The sequence below is a fragment of the Crocodylus porosus genome, unplaced genomic scaffold (genome assembly GCF_001723895.1).
Source record: "Crocodylus porosus isolate Cpor-Errol unplaced genomic scaffold, CroPor_comp1, whole genome shotgun sequence".
Lineage (NCBI taxonomy): Eukaryota > Metazoa > Chordata > Crocodylia > Crocodylidae > Crocodylus > Crocodylus porosus.
In genome coordinates this window covers 3,349,264-3,363,936 of record NW_017728916.1, presented here as the reverse complement: position 1 = coordinate 3,363,936, position 14,673 = coordinate 3,349,264, and the positions used below count along the sequence as shown (strand labels likewise).

Below are 14,673 nucleotides of genomic sequence, written 5' to 3'. Positions count from 1 at the left end.
GAATCCCTGGTTTCAAGTGTTCTTAGTTAAGGCCACTGTTTCCCACAGCAGTACAGGTCACATAAGACACCAAACTTGATGAAAGTGATACAGTGAGCACCCATGCAAAATGATGGAAAATGCAATGAAAAAGGAAGTGTAGGAAAACGAGTATTTTCACATAAGGGGCAAAACAGATATGCTGCATGTGACTATTCTGATTAATTTAGAATTTGTCAAGCAGTGGCCTTACTGATCCAGATCTATCTTTCCTAAAGGTTTAAAACAGATGTGTGAATTAAGGCAGATGTGTGAATTAAGGCAGATTACCCAAACTACAATCAAGGCAACCCAAAGCCAACCTACTCTACATACATCTTACACACAGGAGTCACAGCTGTTTGTAGACTTCAATACCAGTGAAATCAAAGTTCACTAGAATGTTAAGAGAATAATAGTCTGCAGTTCTACTTCCTCTGAAGATCTCAAAATATTTGAGATGTATGCTGCAAGACCCTTGTAATACAGGGACAAAGATATACAGAGAAAGGAAATGAACCACTTAAGAGCTCATGGCAAATCAAAGTAACCATGCCAAAACTTCCAGTTGCTGGGGGGAGGGAGATCATTAACTCATGCTCACTCTATTAGAGACAGAAACAACTAATATATCAGTGTGTGCAAACCAGAGCACCCACGTGATCCTCTTGCCTTCAACATCTTCTGTTTGTTATCACTTAACTACTACATCAAAACCTCAGCAAAGCTTTTTGGGGCAGGATCAGATATTGCTTGTCTGGGATAGGCCAGGCATCCCTATGTACTGCATAATACAAGTGATCAGCTGGAGTAGCCTATTTGCCAACTGATGAGGAGCTGGTAAAGGTAAGGCATGTTTTTTTTTACCTCTTTCCCCCTATCTAGCTCAAGTTTTTCATGACATTCAGGAGTACTAGCGCTCAGATATTTAGCATGGCACTTAGACCATCCTTCCTCATGTAGCTGTGCTGATTGGGGTTGGAACTAAAGGAAGGGCCACTGGGGTGTGTTCTGTTCAGTTTTTAGGGGCACTCATCTCCGTGGTATTTGTCCTAATCACTACATTCAGCAAAGTATCGGTCCAAGAAGAAATTAAACAATACACTTACCTGAGGGGCCCTGCATGCCAGGTGGTCCCTGAGGGCCAGGGGGACCAGGAGGGCCAGGAGGTCCCATTACAGTCGTGCCTGGAATTCCAGGGATCCCTGGGATGCCTGGAGGGCCCTGCGGACCAGGAGGCCCTGGTGGCCCTTGAGGGCCATTGGGCCCTGGAGGACCAGTCTTTTTACCTGAAAAATACAAGATTGCAGATTACTCTCTCTGTCTACTGAATATGGCACACAAAGGCCATGGGGCAACTTCTCCTGGTCTCCTAAACAAGAGCAGTGAGTGGGCAGTATCATGAGGGGTGAGGAAAAGAAAGAGTTCTTTAAAGCCATCTTACATTATACACTCACTTTCCCATTCTGTGCTAGGAGCTTCAGCTGAGCTGAAGCCAGTGCAAGACAAGCTGAAAGCAAGATGAAACAGCCAGCTCATATTCTGTGATCCAAGCTGGTTCAACCAGGCTTGCCATATGAAATAAGTGCACAGGACAGAAAGGAAGCTAATTCTTTGATGTGAATAATCAAGATGGAAGAGAGCAAAACAGGGGGAAGCGGAACGGGTCTGCTGTCCTGGAAGACTCCTCAGACAAACATGGAGCCAAACCTTCTTCCCTAAAGCTCTAGTGTACTCTACTTCTTTGGAAAGCCTGATCTACTGTGTCCATATAGGCTAACTGCACCGCCTTTTGGAGCTCAAGTTCTGTAGTTTTAGTCTCTAAAGACAGGACGGTTGACAGAGACAGACTTTGACATGGTGAAGCCTGGAATGACTCCGTAAGCTCAAAAGGTTCTCTGAGAACATGGCTCCACTAGCTAATACTGTTCCTTTGGTAACGCTGCATGGGGAGGAAGCAACTCGGGATTCTGACAGGAGAGATGACTGGGTTTCTCCCCATGTATCTTTTGGACTGAAGCAGATGATTTCTCACACTAACAGTCTTTTTCTGTTGCTAACTTTTTTTTTTAGGAGGTTTAAACCCCATCAGTGATATATATTACCAGGTGTGATTTATTGCAGTTGCACATAAAACAATTTGCATTTATTGTTTTAAAAATGCAGACAACTGCATTGGCTCTGCAAGCTAAATTTGGCCCCTTTCTGCTAATGAAAATTCAGAATTTCTATTCCAATTCTATTTCTGTTAATTCTGAGATATTAAAATCTGGTCCCTCACAAACAGGACAAAACAAAAACTATTCTCTGTATCTTTGAAAAATAAAAGAACCTGAATGTTTTTTTCTATCAATAAGGAAAAAATGTTCCATGTCGATAATCATAACTTTATAATATAATCAAAGTTGAAACAATGAAATAAGCATGAAATGTCCTGTCATTCCTGTCACATTTTTGCTGGAAGCATTTGGCAAGATGTTTTTCTAATGGAAAACGGCTCGGTCACACATTTGTCAACCAGCTTTAGGCATTACTGGAAGGGGCCTTATAGGGGCCTTCATGTATAGCCCCTAAGGTTTTCACTGCATAATCATGTAGCATTTTTCTCTACAGGACAGCTTGTGGTTGGGAGAAATGAGCAGAAGTTTGGGAACTCAGTAGATTTGAATTACAATCTTTCCTTTGTCACTTAGTCTTGGACAATGTAAATGCAGATGATGGTGGTCTTTTATGTTAACATATAGATAAATTCATTAATGTTTGTGAGAGATTCACTTCCTACTTTGATTGCCACGAGAAAGATTTTGAGAAAATGAAGAGTTTTAAGATTTAAGGCTTTGGCTGCAATGCATTAGGTGAAGGACTGCATAGCAAGGGTAAAAAAATACTGAACAGTTGAACACCATCCATTATGCTCACTGGACATAGAAAGAATCCTGTGGATAAAACATCACAATCATGTAAGTAAAGATTATAATGCATATGAACAAAAGGGCTGAATAAGATGCCCCACGCAAGCTTCTTTTGGGATTTCCTAACCATCCAGAGCTTGATATAAAATAATGTTCTTTTCAAATAGTTTTTTAAAGCAATTTTATATTATACAGCAACTTTTATGAGCTTTGCAAGCATACAAGAATCTCTGCATCACCTGAAATACAGCTGTCATAGGGAGAGAATCCACCAACTGTTTCAGATGACAGAATGTCAGTTGAAGTGGGTCTTTGTACTTAAAAATACTGAAATCGCTTTGTACAGTCGCTGCACTTCTCAACAGGTATCCGTGCCAAGGTGCAAGGAAATAAATCTTATTATTTTGGCTAACAGATTTGGAAAAGCCATATACTTCTCACTCTGGTCTGCCCAAACCATATGCCATGGCACAGCACCTAAGCAAGAAGCACATAAATCAGCCTCAAAGCTGCTGTGCCAGTCTAGTTGCATACCCTCTCCCCTAGTTTGTTTGATGGAAGCTGCAGTTTCTTTTTCTTTCATTAGATGGCACAAATGCTCATTTTTTTCTTTATCTGAAATGTAGGTTAGACAGTTTCTTTTTCTGTACAAGCCATACATACAGACTTGAGAACCCATTGATTGTATGAAATAGCTGAATTCTCTCAGCTAAAGAACTTCATCCCCAACACTGGCTTCCATCTCCCAGGATGGCAGCTGCCCCACAGGGCCTGGACAGCTCTTAACCATCTCAGAACAGACACTGGACCATTTAAGGAAAGAATGCAGCCTTGGGGGTTCTCCAGTGATGCCGGTGCAGCTGTGGTGTTCAAGCTCAGGCAGCCGACCACATCATCTATGAATGCCCTTACAGTTCTCCTTCAGGAGCCCAAGGTCTTATTAACATTGATCATTCTACCTGCTTCTGGCTTTCTGGCCCTCATGGTTCCAACATATGAGCATGGCAATGCTTGTTTCATCAGCAGCAGCTGTGTTCTCTTATTCCCTCCCTCTGCCTGGTCCTGTATTTCTATTCGTAAGGAAAATTAAAACTGGTATCTCTTGTTCTTTTCTTTTAAGCCTAAAAGTTAGTTAAATGATCTCATTACAATGGTACACATGTCTTATGAGGGTGGGGAGAGGGTATAAAGGGGAACAAATTGATACTGCTGGTAGCATTTCTGTCTCAATTGGTGTGCATGCTTTTTCAAATCTGATCTGGCAGCTACCCAAGTCTTCTTCCAATTCTCTTAGCTCTCCTCTCCCTTAGGATGACATTCTTTTGAAAGCATCAACTTGAACCAAACTCCAGATCCTTACACATCTTGCCTAAAGCATCCTGATTACATTCCTTTGGTTTATATCACCTTTATCCTAGGCTATCTTAATACAGCATCAAATATGCACCTAAGCCAGGTTTGCTGCAGTCTCTCTTGGCTCTGCCTTGAGAACCAAAAAGGAATACATACTGCAGCTGTTTTAACTAATCTTGCCCCAGAGGCCTGTTCTGCTACTAAATTAGCTGTTACTTCAGGTGTAAAACTATGGCATGTAATCCTGAAAGCAGCAGATGGGCAGGTATTTGCTGTGCATTCCTGTTGCTACATCAAGGTATTTCAATTAATTTTTCACGAGTCATGGAATTCGGCTTACTGATTTGAATAGAAACAGCTACGCAATACATGTAAAGACTTTTGATTCATTCCCTAGTGAAGAAGAACATTCAAAGATAGGGAGCTGCATGTAAGAACCACTGCATTTGGAAAATGGAAACATTTTAAATGTTGTAGAGATTTTGTGTGGATGAGTTATCATCTATTTAGATAAGCAACAAAACATGTTACAGACATCACTCACTTGAACAGAATTCCATCCAGATTAGAAATTCTTTGCCCAGAGAAAGAACCACCAAACAGTGAATGTATACATGTATGACAAAAGAGGGAAATCAAGAAACAGAAATATCCTGGTACATCCCCTCAAATACAGCATTCAATCATGAGCCAGAGCTGATCATTTTGGTTACGTAGACAACATCTGTGTGGCTTGTACACAACAGACAATGCTTTGAGTAAAGTGGTCATATCCCATAAATCTATATAGGTTTAACAGTATCCTCCAGCAACTGTCAGTGTGAATAATTTTATAGTGTGTGTTGCTTATCCAGTTCCCAACTTGCCAAGACTTTCTTTAGCCACATGTAGCAGGCAGCATCCAGAAATTTACTTTTCAAAGTGAGGAGAAACGATCTATTTTCTGCGTAACATGCCAATCAGCAAGCAACCCCTATATTTTCAAAGTATGGCAATAAAACAGATTTTTAAAAAAAGGATTAGCTAATATAGCCCTATGATAGCCCTCGTATTCCAGAAACTGTGTAAATGTCATAATTATTACTTCCTAGGAGACTTCTAGTTCAACTGGTCTAGTATGAGCTAGATTAAGGGGTTTGTGGGGGTTGTTTAGATTTCTAGAAAATATGTTTTAGGACACTTTTGATAAGAAATGTAGACTGAACTTTCCCAAGTGTGCCTCTAATGAGCAAAAGTAATGCGTTTTAGTGAAGACAGTAGTTTGCATATGCAAACAACATAGGCAAACACTCTCCTTTTCAATCTTCCTGCCAAAAAATGACACACTGATGTTTCCAGGTGGAGGAAACTGATCCACATTAGAAAGATTTTGCTAAGCTGCAGAGACAGTGGCAGAGAACATATCACATAATCAGCCTGCTTTCCTTTCTTCAATTAATTATCTGTAAAATGCACTAGAGTTTTAAAGCAGGGGACCACTAAGCACAAGACTAAATCCAGCCTGGTTCATCAAACTCTTACACATGTGCTTAGCATTAAGCACACATGTAAGTGCTTTGCTGAACAGGGATGAATGTAAGCGTGTGCTTAATTTAAATGCACGCATAAAAGCACACAAGCCATATTTGCAGGAGCCCAAGGGCTGTACACAGTTTGCAAAGAAACAGTGTTTTTTTTGGTTTGGTTTTTTAACTTACAGAATGTTCTAATTCTGTACACAACAGTGCTCACAGAACACAAAAAGGTACTTCCATAGATACAAGGCACAACTGGAGGGACCCTGACACTGAAATCAGTTCCCTGGAAGGGAGTTTAGTAGACAATTAAGATGTTTCAATGTGCTCAGATTCCTAATATAAAATTTCTGTACAAACATCCATATTTGCAAAGACGGCTGTGAGCACAGCAGCTCTCTTCTCATGTACTACTGAAACCCAGATGGACTATATAAGATAACTCAATTCATATACAATAAGCCATTATAAATTTGAACATTTAGAACAGCTTGAAATATGTGATACAAAACAGTCAAAATTACCGTTATGCAGCCTAGAAATAGCTTCGAAATGAAGCAAACACCTATTATTAAGGGTATTTAAGTAAATCTTACCTCATATCTATAATTAATTTAATCAATTTCTAAGCATCTGATCCACACCATACTTAATTCAGTGGATCCCCAATTAAAGATATGTTTCCTAAAATATTGAAGTCCACAAGTTAAAAAATTGAAGAATGGGAGATTGTGCTGATATCCTTTTACTGAGATGACATGAATGACAAGCAGCTAATGATAGTTTGACCTGTGACTCAGCCAAATGTATGTGCAAATATAGTGAATTGGGAATTATTTGTATACTATGCAATTAACTATAACTGTATCCCCTGTACTTCCTCCCCTGAATACTAATGTGCCAGATTCTAAGAAAGATTTTATGAATGTGTTTCTAAAAGTGAGAGCTCTCTCAAAAGTGAGAGGTTAATACAGGAGCAGGCAAAATATGGTCCATGGAAGGACTCTGTCCAGCCCACGGCAGGTCCCTCAGTCCTTCCTGGCCCAGGGCACATCTTGCTGCCCCCTGGGCATGCAGCAGGGCAGCTGGACTGCCTTTCTAGGCAGCCCAGGAGGCAGTGGCTCCTCCTGGCTGCCGCCGCTGCTGATCCCAACCCCGTGGTACTGGTGGGGACCTGCACACACAGCCCTGACCCTGGCTTGCCCCACACCTGTTCTGGACACAGCCCAGTGAAGCGGATTGGCTCTGGACCAGCTGGAACCCATACACAGCCCCAGCCCACCCTGTGCCTGCTCCAGAATCGCCCGCCTGTGCTGAGCAGAGGCAGCGGTGGTGACGGCTGGGCACAAGCTGCTGCTCGGGGTAGGGGAAAAGTGGCTCCTCCCCTTTGCTGCTGCCAGGCCCTTCTTGCCACAGTCACCCAGAGCCTGTACCCGGGCTTCCCTGTGGCTCCTTTGCGCTGCCACCACTGCCTCACTGGGTGGGCCGGAGGTGGTGGTGACGGCAGTGGAGAGGAGCTGCAGGGCAGCTGGGGCACAGGCTCTAGCAGGCTGCAGCAAGATGCAGTTGTGGAGGGGTGGGTGAGGGGGAAAGAAGGGTGCTGCCTGGCCCATGGCATCTCCCTAGAACTGCCTATGTGGCCCATGGGCCCAAATAATTGCCCACCCCTGGCTTAATATGTAGGTCACCTGCATTTATACTGAATAGAGAGTTCTCAGTTAGGGACGGCTTCATGTCTGAAATAATTACAATTGACAAGTAAGGTAAATTAGGATTTTTAACTTACCTTTTTTCTTGTTTTTAACTGAACTTGGACCTACAAAGAGAAAAGAAAACAACTGAAACGCACAGCAAGCATTTCATCTATAATAAAAGAAACAAGAAAGTTTTCTGGAATGGTGTTATCTGTTATAAAAAGAGAATGACGTAGTACAGCAGTGCTCTAAAGCAGTGGTCTCCAAACTTTTTTTGATCGCGTACCCCTATCAGTAAGAAATTTTTGAGCACACCCCCCAATATATATATATTTATATTCGCGCACCCCTATCAGTAAAAAATTTTTGAGCATGCACCCCCACTATATGTATATTTATATAAATATACATCTAAATAGAAGTTCTAATATTTTCTTCCCGCACCCCAATGGATCATCTTGCACACACCCCACTTTGGAGACCACTGCTCTAGAGAACTGGTTCTCAGCCTATGGTCTGTGGGCCACGGGGAGTCTGCAGACTGTGTTTAAGGGGTCTGTGAAAGAGAACTATGATCAATCAAAAGTATGTGAATACCCACATTTACAATTCAAAGAAGTCTGTACCTCCATTTGAAATTTTTTAGGGGTCTGCAAATGAAAAAGTTTGAAAACCACTGCTCTAGAGGACAAAGGGTCTACAACCAAATATCTTGGCAAGTTCAGGTATTTCATGGAATCTTTCTACTTCGCCACTTCCTCTCAAGGTGATGATGTGTAAACTATGATGCTTGATATAAGAACCCAATACAGTAGCTTCCGTCTACAGGAACATGCCCCCCCAAGGAGCCAGTTCAGTTTAGGGGACAATCTAGTGGGAAAATGGAATTTCCCTGTTCAGATAATTCTGCCTAAACGTGCGGGGACTTAATGCAGGGTGACATAGACATGGCCTGTACAGTCCTATTATCTGGTCTGTGGTGCTTCTTGTGGATCTTGGATTAGCCCTATGTGCCACATACAGCACACTGGCCCTGGCATCACATGCAGCATGTGGTGTGTGAAGCTGGGTCTGGATTCAGAGCATGTGCTACCTACAGCACATGGGTTAGTCCAGGATATGTGCTCCACACAGCACCTGCACAAGACCAGTCCCGCATGCTGGATTTGGCGTCAGTCTGGATCAGGCCTACAGACTGGCCACACATGCTGAATCCAGCATGCAGGGCCAGTCTGGCATGCGTTCTGCACACAGCTGCCTACCGCTTTTCTTTTACTTATACTGTTCATTCCATATGTTTGATGCATGTGTGTCACGACACAAGTAATAAATAAATGTTTATTTATTAACCAGCCTTAGTATATTGTATCCAATGGCCAACTTCATTTTAGAGAATGCTTTGCCCAAAAGAACATTATGGTCTACTTCCTGATAGGTGTTCTCTTAACCAGAAGTCATTGTACAATGATTTGGGTAAACACCCATTACTTTGCTGGCATGTGACCTACCATCTGCTTCTGAACCACAGCAGTTCTATGATGGAAGCTACTTTCCATCCCAGTCACCACAGGTTTATTTAAATATATGGTGAAATTTTCACCTCAGTTTCTAAATTGTCCAGCTTTGCACATATATAGGTTTAGCATACATATCTAAAGAAATTGTATTTGCAAAAGTGACATCACACAGCTATCAAAAATTGTCACACAATTTCAGACAAATTTTGAGCCTTGGTTGAAGCCCTTAGAAACAGGGCACATAAATGTAGTTTTATTGTTCAAGTGCTCCAATTTAGAGTTCGCTTGATCATCACCATACAATCATAATAGTTCATGTACTGTGCAGATGGGTGATATATATTGTCATTGTAATGTAAATGAACATAATGGATATTTATAAGGAAGTGTCAACATTTTCAGATGTTACTGCATTTTCACCAATGACTTCTTGAAGAAAATAATTTTAAGAATTCTTTTGAACTTGGACATATGAAACAGGAAATGCTGATTTAATTCTAAACACCAACTTCATAAACTCTGCCTTTGCCTCTCCTCCTCATGTCCCTAGTTTCTGAATGCTTCAAGGGGTCCTGATAATAGCTTTCCTAATGTGTAACCAGGTTAACTTTTCTTCAGAGCAAGCAAGGTAATTAAAACCATCTTCCTTTCTCAGCCAGTGTCAAACCCTTCACAAAACGCTCCACTAAAAGCCTGGTTTACTCCACTCATTTTTGCCAAAGAGAAACCAGAGCTAGCACTCTATAAATTTTGGGGAAGCCATATTTTTTGAGAAACTCAAACAAAAGGGTTTTTTTTGTTAGGTTCTTTATTAGATTTTCCTTATAAGAGGAGGCCACTCATATGCTATAGCACAGACTTTTTGTACATTGGTGGGCTTCCACCAAGGCATAAACAAAAATATTCTTCTGCTGCTGTGAAAGAGAAAGGAATGTTACGTTGTAATTTACTGACGCAGGCATGGGAGGATCTAGGATTTTAAAAGGTGGGGGGGGGTACAGATGGTGTGGTACATCATCACATACAACACAACACACATTTTTCTCCAGTTGAAGAGAAACTAGAAGATTTACTTATATGCTTGGTGTCCAGTTCTATATTATTCAAGTTAAGAACAAAGCAAAAACAAATATAACTTTATTGGAATGTGTACTACAGCTTTCCTTTGCTTTATGCGGTAGATGTGTTCTTGAAAAACTGTGCATAACTTGAATTTGCATAAAGGGAACCCACTTTCCAAGGTAGCAAACAGGGATATGTTCCAAGACGTTGACTGCATTGGCAGCAAGTAAGTCTGCTGGGGCTGTGGCAGCGCTGGGCTCTTCCAGTGTGGGGCTGGGCCAGGATGCCCTCAGGGTGGGCGATAGTGGTGGTGGGAGGAGGCCTATGGGGGGCTGCAACCACCCCAAAATTCGCCATAGCCCCCACTTCCCCCACCGCAGCTGCCTGCCGCAAGCACAGAGTCTCAACCCCCTCCCCCCACCCTGGTGGGAAGAGCCAAGCCCCAAGGGCTCGGGTGAGTGGGCCCTTGATCTGTAACCCCCGCCGCCCGCCCAGTAAAGAGGGAGGGAGTAGGGCTAGGACGGAGGCAGATGCTGCACAGTTGGAGCCCAAGCAAGGGGGTGCAGCTCCTGCTGCTATGGGCTGCCACTGTGGGCTGGAGCCAGGGACCATGACAGGCTCTTTCTGGCGGAGACTGGGTCAGCCACACTTGGGGCAGGTGGTGGTGGTGCTGGGAGGAGGGTTATGGGGGGGTAGGCTGCAGCCACCCCAAAATTTGTTGTAGCCCCCCTGATCCCACTCCCAACACTGCTGTTGCCCGCCCCAAGTGCAGCCCAGCCCAGCCCAGCCCAATCCCTCCTGCAGAAAAGAGCCTGATGCGGCCCCCGGCCCCAACGCACAGCAGCAGCCTGTAGCAGCAGGAGCTGCGTCTCCCTGCTGGGGCCCCGACTGGGTAGTGCTTGCCTCTGCCCCAGCCCTAGCCCACCCACACTCCCTCCCTTACCACCGGCGGCAGAGGAGGAGTGGTGTTGGGTCACTCTGCGCTCGGGGTGGGTGGTGGTGGTACTGGGACTACAGTGAATCTTGGGGTTGGCTACAGCCCCTCTGTAGACCCTTTCTCAGTACAGCTGTCACCCACCCTGAGCACAGCACAGCCCAGCCCAGCCCAGCTCCATGCCAGGAAAAGGCCAGTGCCACCCCAGCCGACTTACCTGCTGCCGATGCAGTCAATGTCTTGGAACATATCTCTATTTGTTACCTTGTAAAGTGGATTCCCTTCATGCAGAATCTCATATAATGAATTTTGAGTATAAAAAGGGTCATCACATATGAGCAAATTTGCATATACAGAACCCACATAAAGTGAGGGAAACCTGTAATTTGCTAGTTTATACATTAAGTTTAAAAAACACAACAAACTAGGCAAAATAGTCCAAAGATATTGTTTTACTAGTTCTATAGGCATTATAGTTAAAGGTACACCTCTGCTTCAGATTCATAACAAAAAATACAGCTTTCTTGATAAGGCTGTCAAAGAATTTAAAAATTTAATCACAAGTAGTTGCATGATTAAAAAAATTAGTTGCAATTGATTGCAATTTTAATTGCACAGCTAAAAACTCAAAATTATGTGCAGAAAAACTCAAAATTGTGCAAAATTGTGCAGGTACTTTGTATTGTTGGGGGGTGGTTGTGGGGTGCGTATGTGAAGGGAGAATTTGTGAAGGTGTGGGGGCTGTGGGGTATGGAGCCCAGGGTAGGAGGGGAGGGGCAGTGCCTGTATGCCCTGGCAGGATGCAGGGTACTGTGGGCCAGGAGTGAGGGGCAGTAGCAGGGCTGGGTATGGCCTGGGAGTGAGGGGCAGGGGCAGGACATTGGCATATCACTGCTCCCCCCCACAAATAGGTGTCCTCTTTTTGAAACTGGAAACATGGTAACCCTGCAGGAAAGTAACACAGCAGTGTGTAGAGCAGCACCCAGCAAATAAGTCTGTAGAGCGGAAGGGGCCAAAGGAGAGGGAAGGGGAGGTTGCAGATCGAAGCACCCACAGTGAGGGAGGGAGTGGGGCAATGGCTGGAGTGAATTGGGCCCCGCGGCTGTGGTGGGTCATGGGGCCTGATGCCTTTGCCTCAGGAACCGCTTGACGTCATGTTGTGCTTCCCACCACTGGGTGGGCATTGGATGTGCACCCAGCACATGGTTCCCAGGGCAAGGCAGAAGGGTGCAGAATGCCAGTCCACAGCGGACAGCCTGCTACTGCCCCACGCACAAATCTGCACAATGACCTGCCCCGCCCCTGGGGCTCCATTCACTCCAACCCCTGCCCTACTCCCCCCCTCACTGTGGGGGCCTTGATCTGTCCCTGCCTCACAGACTTACCTACATGTCGCTGGGCTGCATTCCTGGACAGGTGCATGCTCCAGGTGTGTGTGTTACCTTCATCAACTCAGCCCCCCAAGACTCAACTTCCTGCTGCAGCTGCCTGGAGCCCATGCCCAGGCTGCCCTGTGGTTTCTCTGCACTGCCAGTGCTGCCCCATTGGGCAGCCCAGTGGTGGTGGTGATGGCAGTTAAGTGGAGCCTGGGTGTAGGCATCAGAACCATATGCACAATTAACACGTTAAAAAAAGTAACACAAGAACCAATTAATGCATCAATCACACAATTTAATGGTGATTAATTGACAGCCCTATTTCTTGAACATCTTCACTGTGCATCTAACACTTCACTGTCAATCATTTCCACACCTGAGTTAATGGTCACCTATATTTATATTACCACACCCAAGTTAAGGTTTTAGCTAGAACTAAAAACAATCCGTAGGGCTGTGAAACACAAGATAAATATTACCAGTAATAGCTAACAGACAGCAAAATTATAGAAGAAAGGATAACTTGATTAATGGAAAATCACAATGATTAAAAAGGAGAGACCTTGTTAACACCCGTTGAGTGACAAGAGATTAGCGGAATCTGGTAGATTATAATGAGCTACAAAGTCAATTGACTCCCTTAGCATGGACTGAAGAGAAATGGTACTGTATCTCCCAGGCAGCTGGTTTTAAAGTTTAGGCAGAGCAGGAATCAAAGGATAGTGCAAAAGTACCACTGCATCCTGCTAGGATCCACCCCTGGATGAGAGCGTCCCTAAATGATAATCTGAAATATTTGCTGGGCATCAGTAGGGGAGTAGCTGGTCTCTTCCTTGTTTTTAGTTTTCCCCGAGCAATAAAAAAAATGCATATATATATTTTACACATACCCTATAGTACATATACAATTATTATCTATCTGTTCTATCTATCTAGATACAGATATTACTCCCTCATGTAAACACTTGATTTCTCATACAGTAAGGATGTGATTGACAGTATTAGTACAGATGTCCTATGCTGTCAGTAAAGTCCGTTCGATTCACCATATTAGAGACCTATGTACCTGCAAATTGTGTGGGATGTTAATAGTTGGGGATGGTCCTTCTTTGACCAGGGGGTTGAACTAGATGACCTCTTGAGGTCCCCTCCAACTCTAATTTTCTATAACTCTATTGATATAAGGTCCCAAATATAATTTTAGTGCAGGATATAGTAGTGTAAGAGACGTCCCTGCAGAAAAAAAGCATTAATGTAACAGAATTGTAAGTCTTAAATCTGAGCAGAAAGTAAAATTTATTTCTCCTTGCCAGGACTTTCTGAGATTTTGTAGATTTCATTTTATATTTTCTTACCAGGAGGAAGAGCTGGATCTGGAATTCTCCAGGCAGCTTGGGGAGGCCGTGCATGCAAAGGATGTTGTGGTCATGGGTGATATGAATTACCCTGACATCAACTGGGAGGAGCAGTCGGCCAGGTCTAGCCACTCGCAAAGGTTCCTGGCGTGCGTACAGGACCTTCACCTCGTGCAGGAGATACTCGTCCCCACTAGGGGAGACGCCATACTGGATCTGCTGTTAGCCTCTGAGGACAACCTGATGGGGGAGGTGCTAGTACAAGGGAGGCTAGGGAACAGTGATCACGATATGATCCAGTTTGCTATTCAGAGAAAGGTGGGGAGGGTAACTAGCACAGCGCAAATGCTTGACTTTAGGAAAGCCAACTTCGATGTGCTCAGGGCAGTAGTCAGGGACGCACTCGGAGCCCAGGGGGTAGCTAGTATGGGGGTCCAGGAAAGGTGGTCCTTCCTCAAGGAGGCTATCCTTGGAGTGCAGCAGGACGCAATTCCTCTGTGCAGGAAGGCGGAAAAAGGGTCCAAGAAACCTTTATGGCTGAGCGCAGATATCCAGGCTGGCCTTAGGGTAAAGAAAAAAGTGTACTGGCAGTGGAAGCAGGGGGCAGGGACAAAGGAGGAGTACACCTCCCTGACCAAAGGAGGGATTTGGTGAAGAAGGCTAAAGCAGCACTGGAGCTTAGATTAGCTTCTGGGATTAAGGATAACAAAAAGTCCTTTTTCAGGTATATAGGTAGCAAGAAGAAATCTGGGGGTAACATTGGACCCCTACGAGGCAGGGCAGTTGGTGATGGACGCGCGAGAGAAGGCAGAACTCCTCAACAAGTTCTTTGCCTCCGTGTTCCTGTCCACTGACAGTGCGGTGCTCTTGGGTGACAGCACAGAGAGGCCCGGGAAGGATGCGAGTCCCCCGACAGTTAGTTCAGACCTAGTTAAGGA

The 14,673-nt window shown here is 44.1% G+C and overlaps 1 protein-coding gene across 1 annotated transcript in view; it reads right to left on the bottom strand.

Annotated features, from left to right (window-relative positions):
* EDA (ectodysplasin A) overlaps positions 1 to 14,673 on the bottom strand; it is an 88,215-nt gene that overhangs the window by 12,467 nt on the left and 61,075 nt on the right. The window contains exons 5-6 of the mRNA XM_019536146.1: positions 7,584 to 7,613; positions 1,128 to 1,307 (exon numbers count right to left, since the gene is read on the bottom strand). Coding sequence (XP_019391691.1) covers positions 1,128 to 1,307; positions 7,584 to 7,613 — 210 coding nt within the window. The remainder of the gene's footprint in view (positions 1 to 1,127; positions 1,308 to 7,583; positions 7,614 to 14,673) is intronic.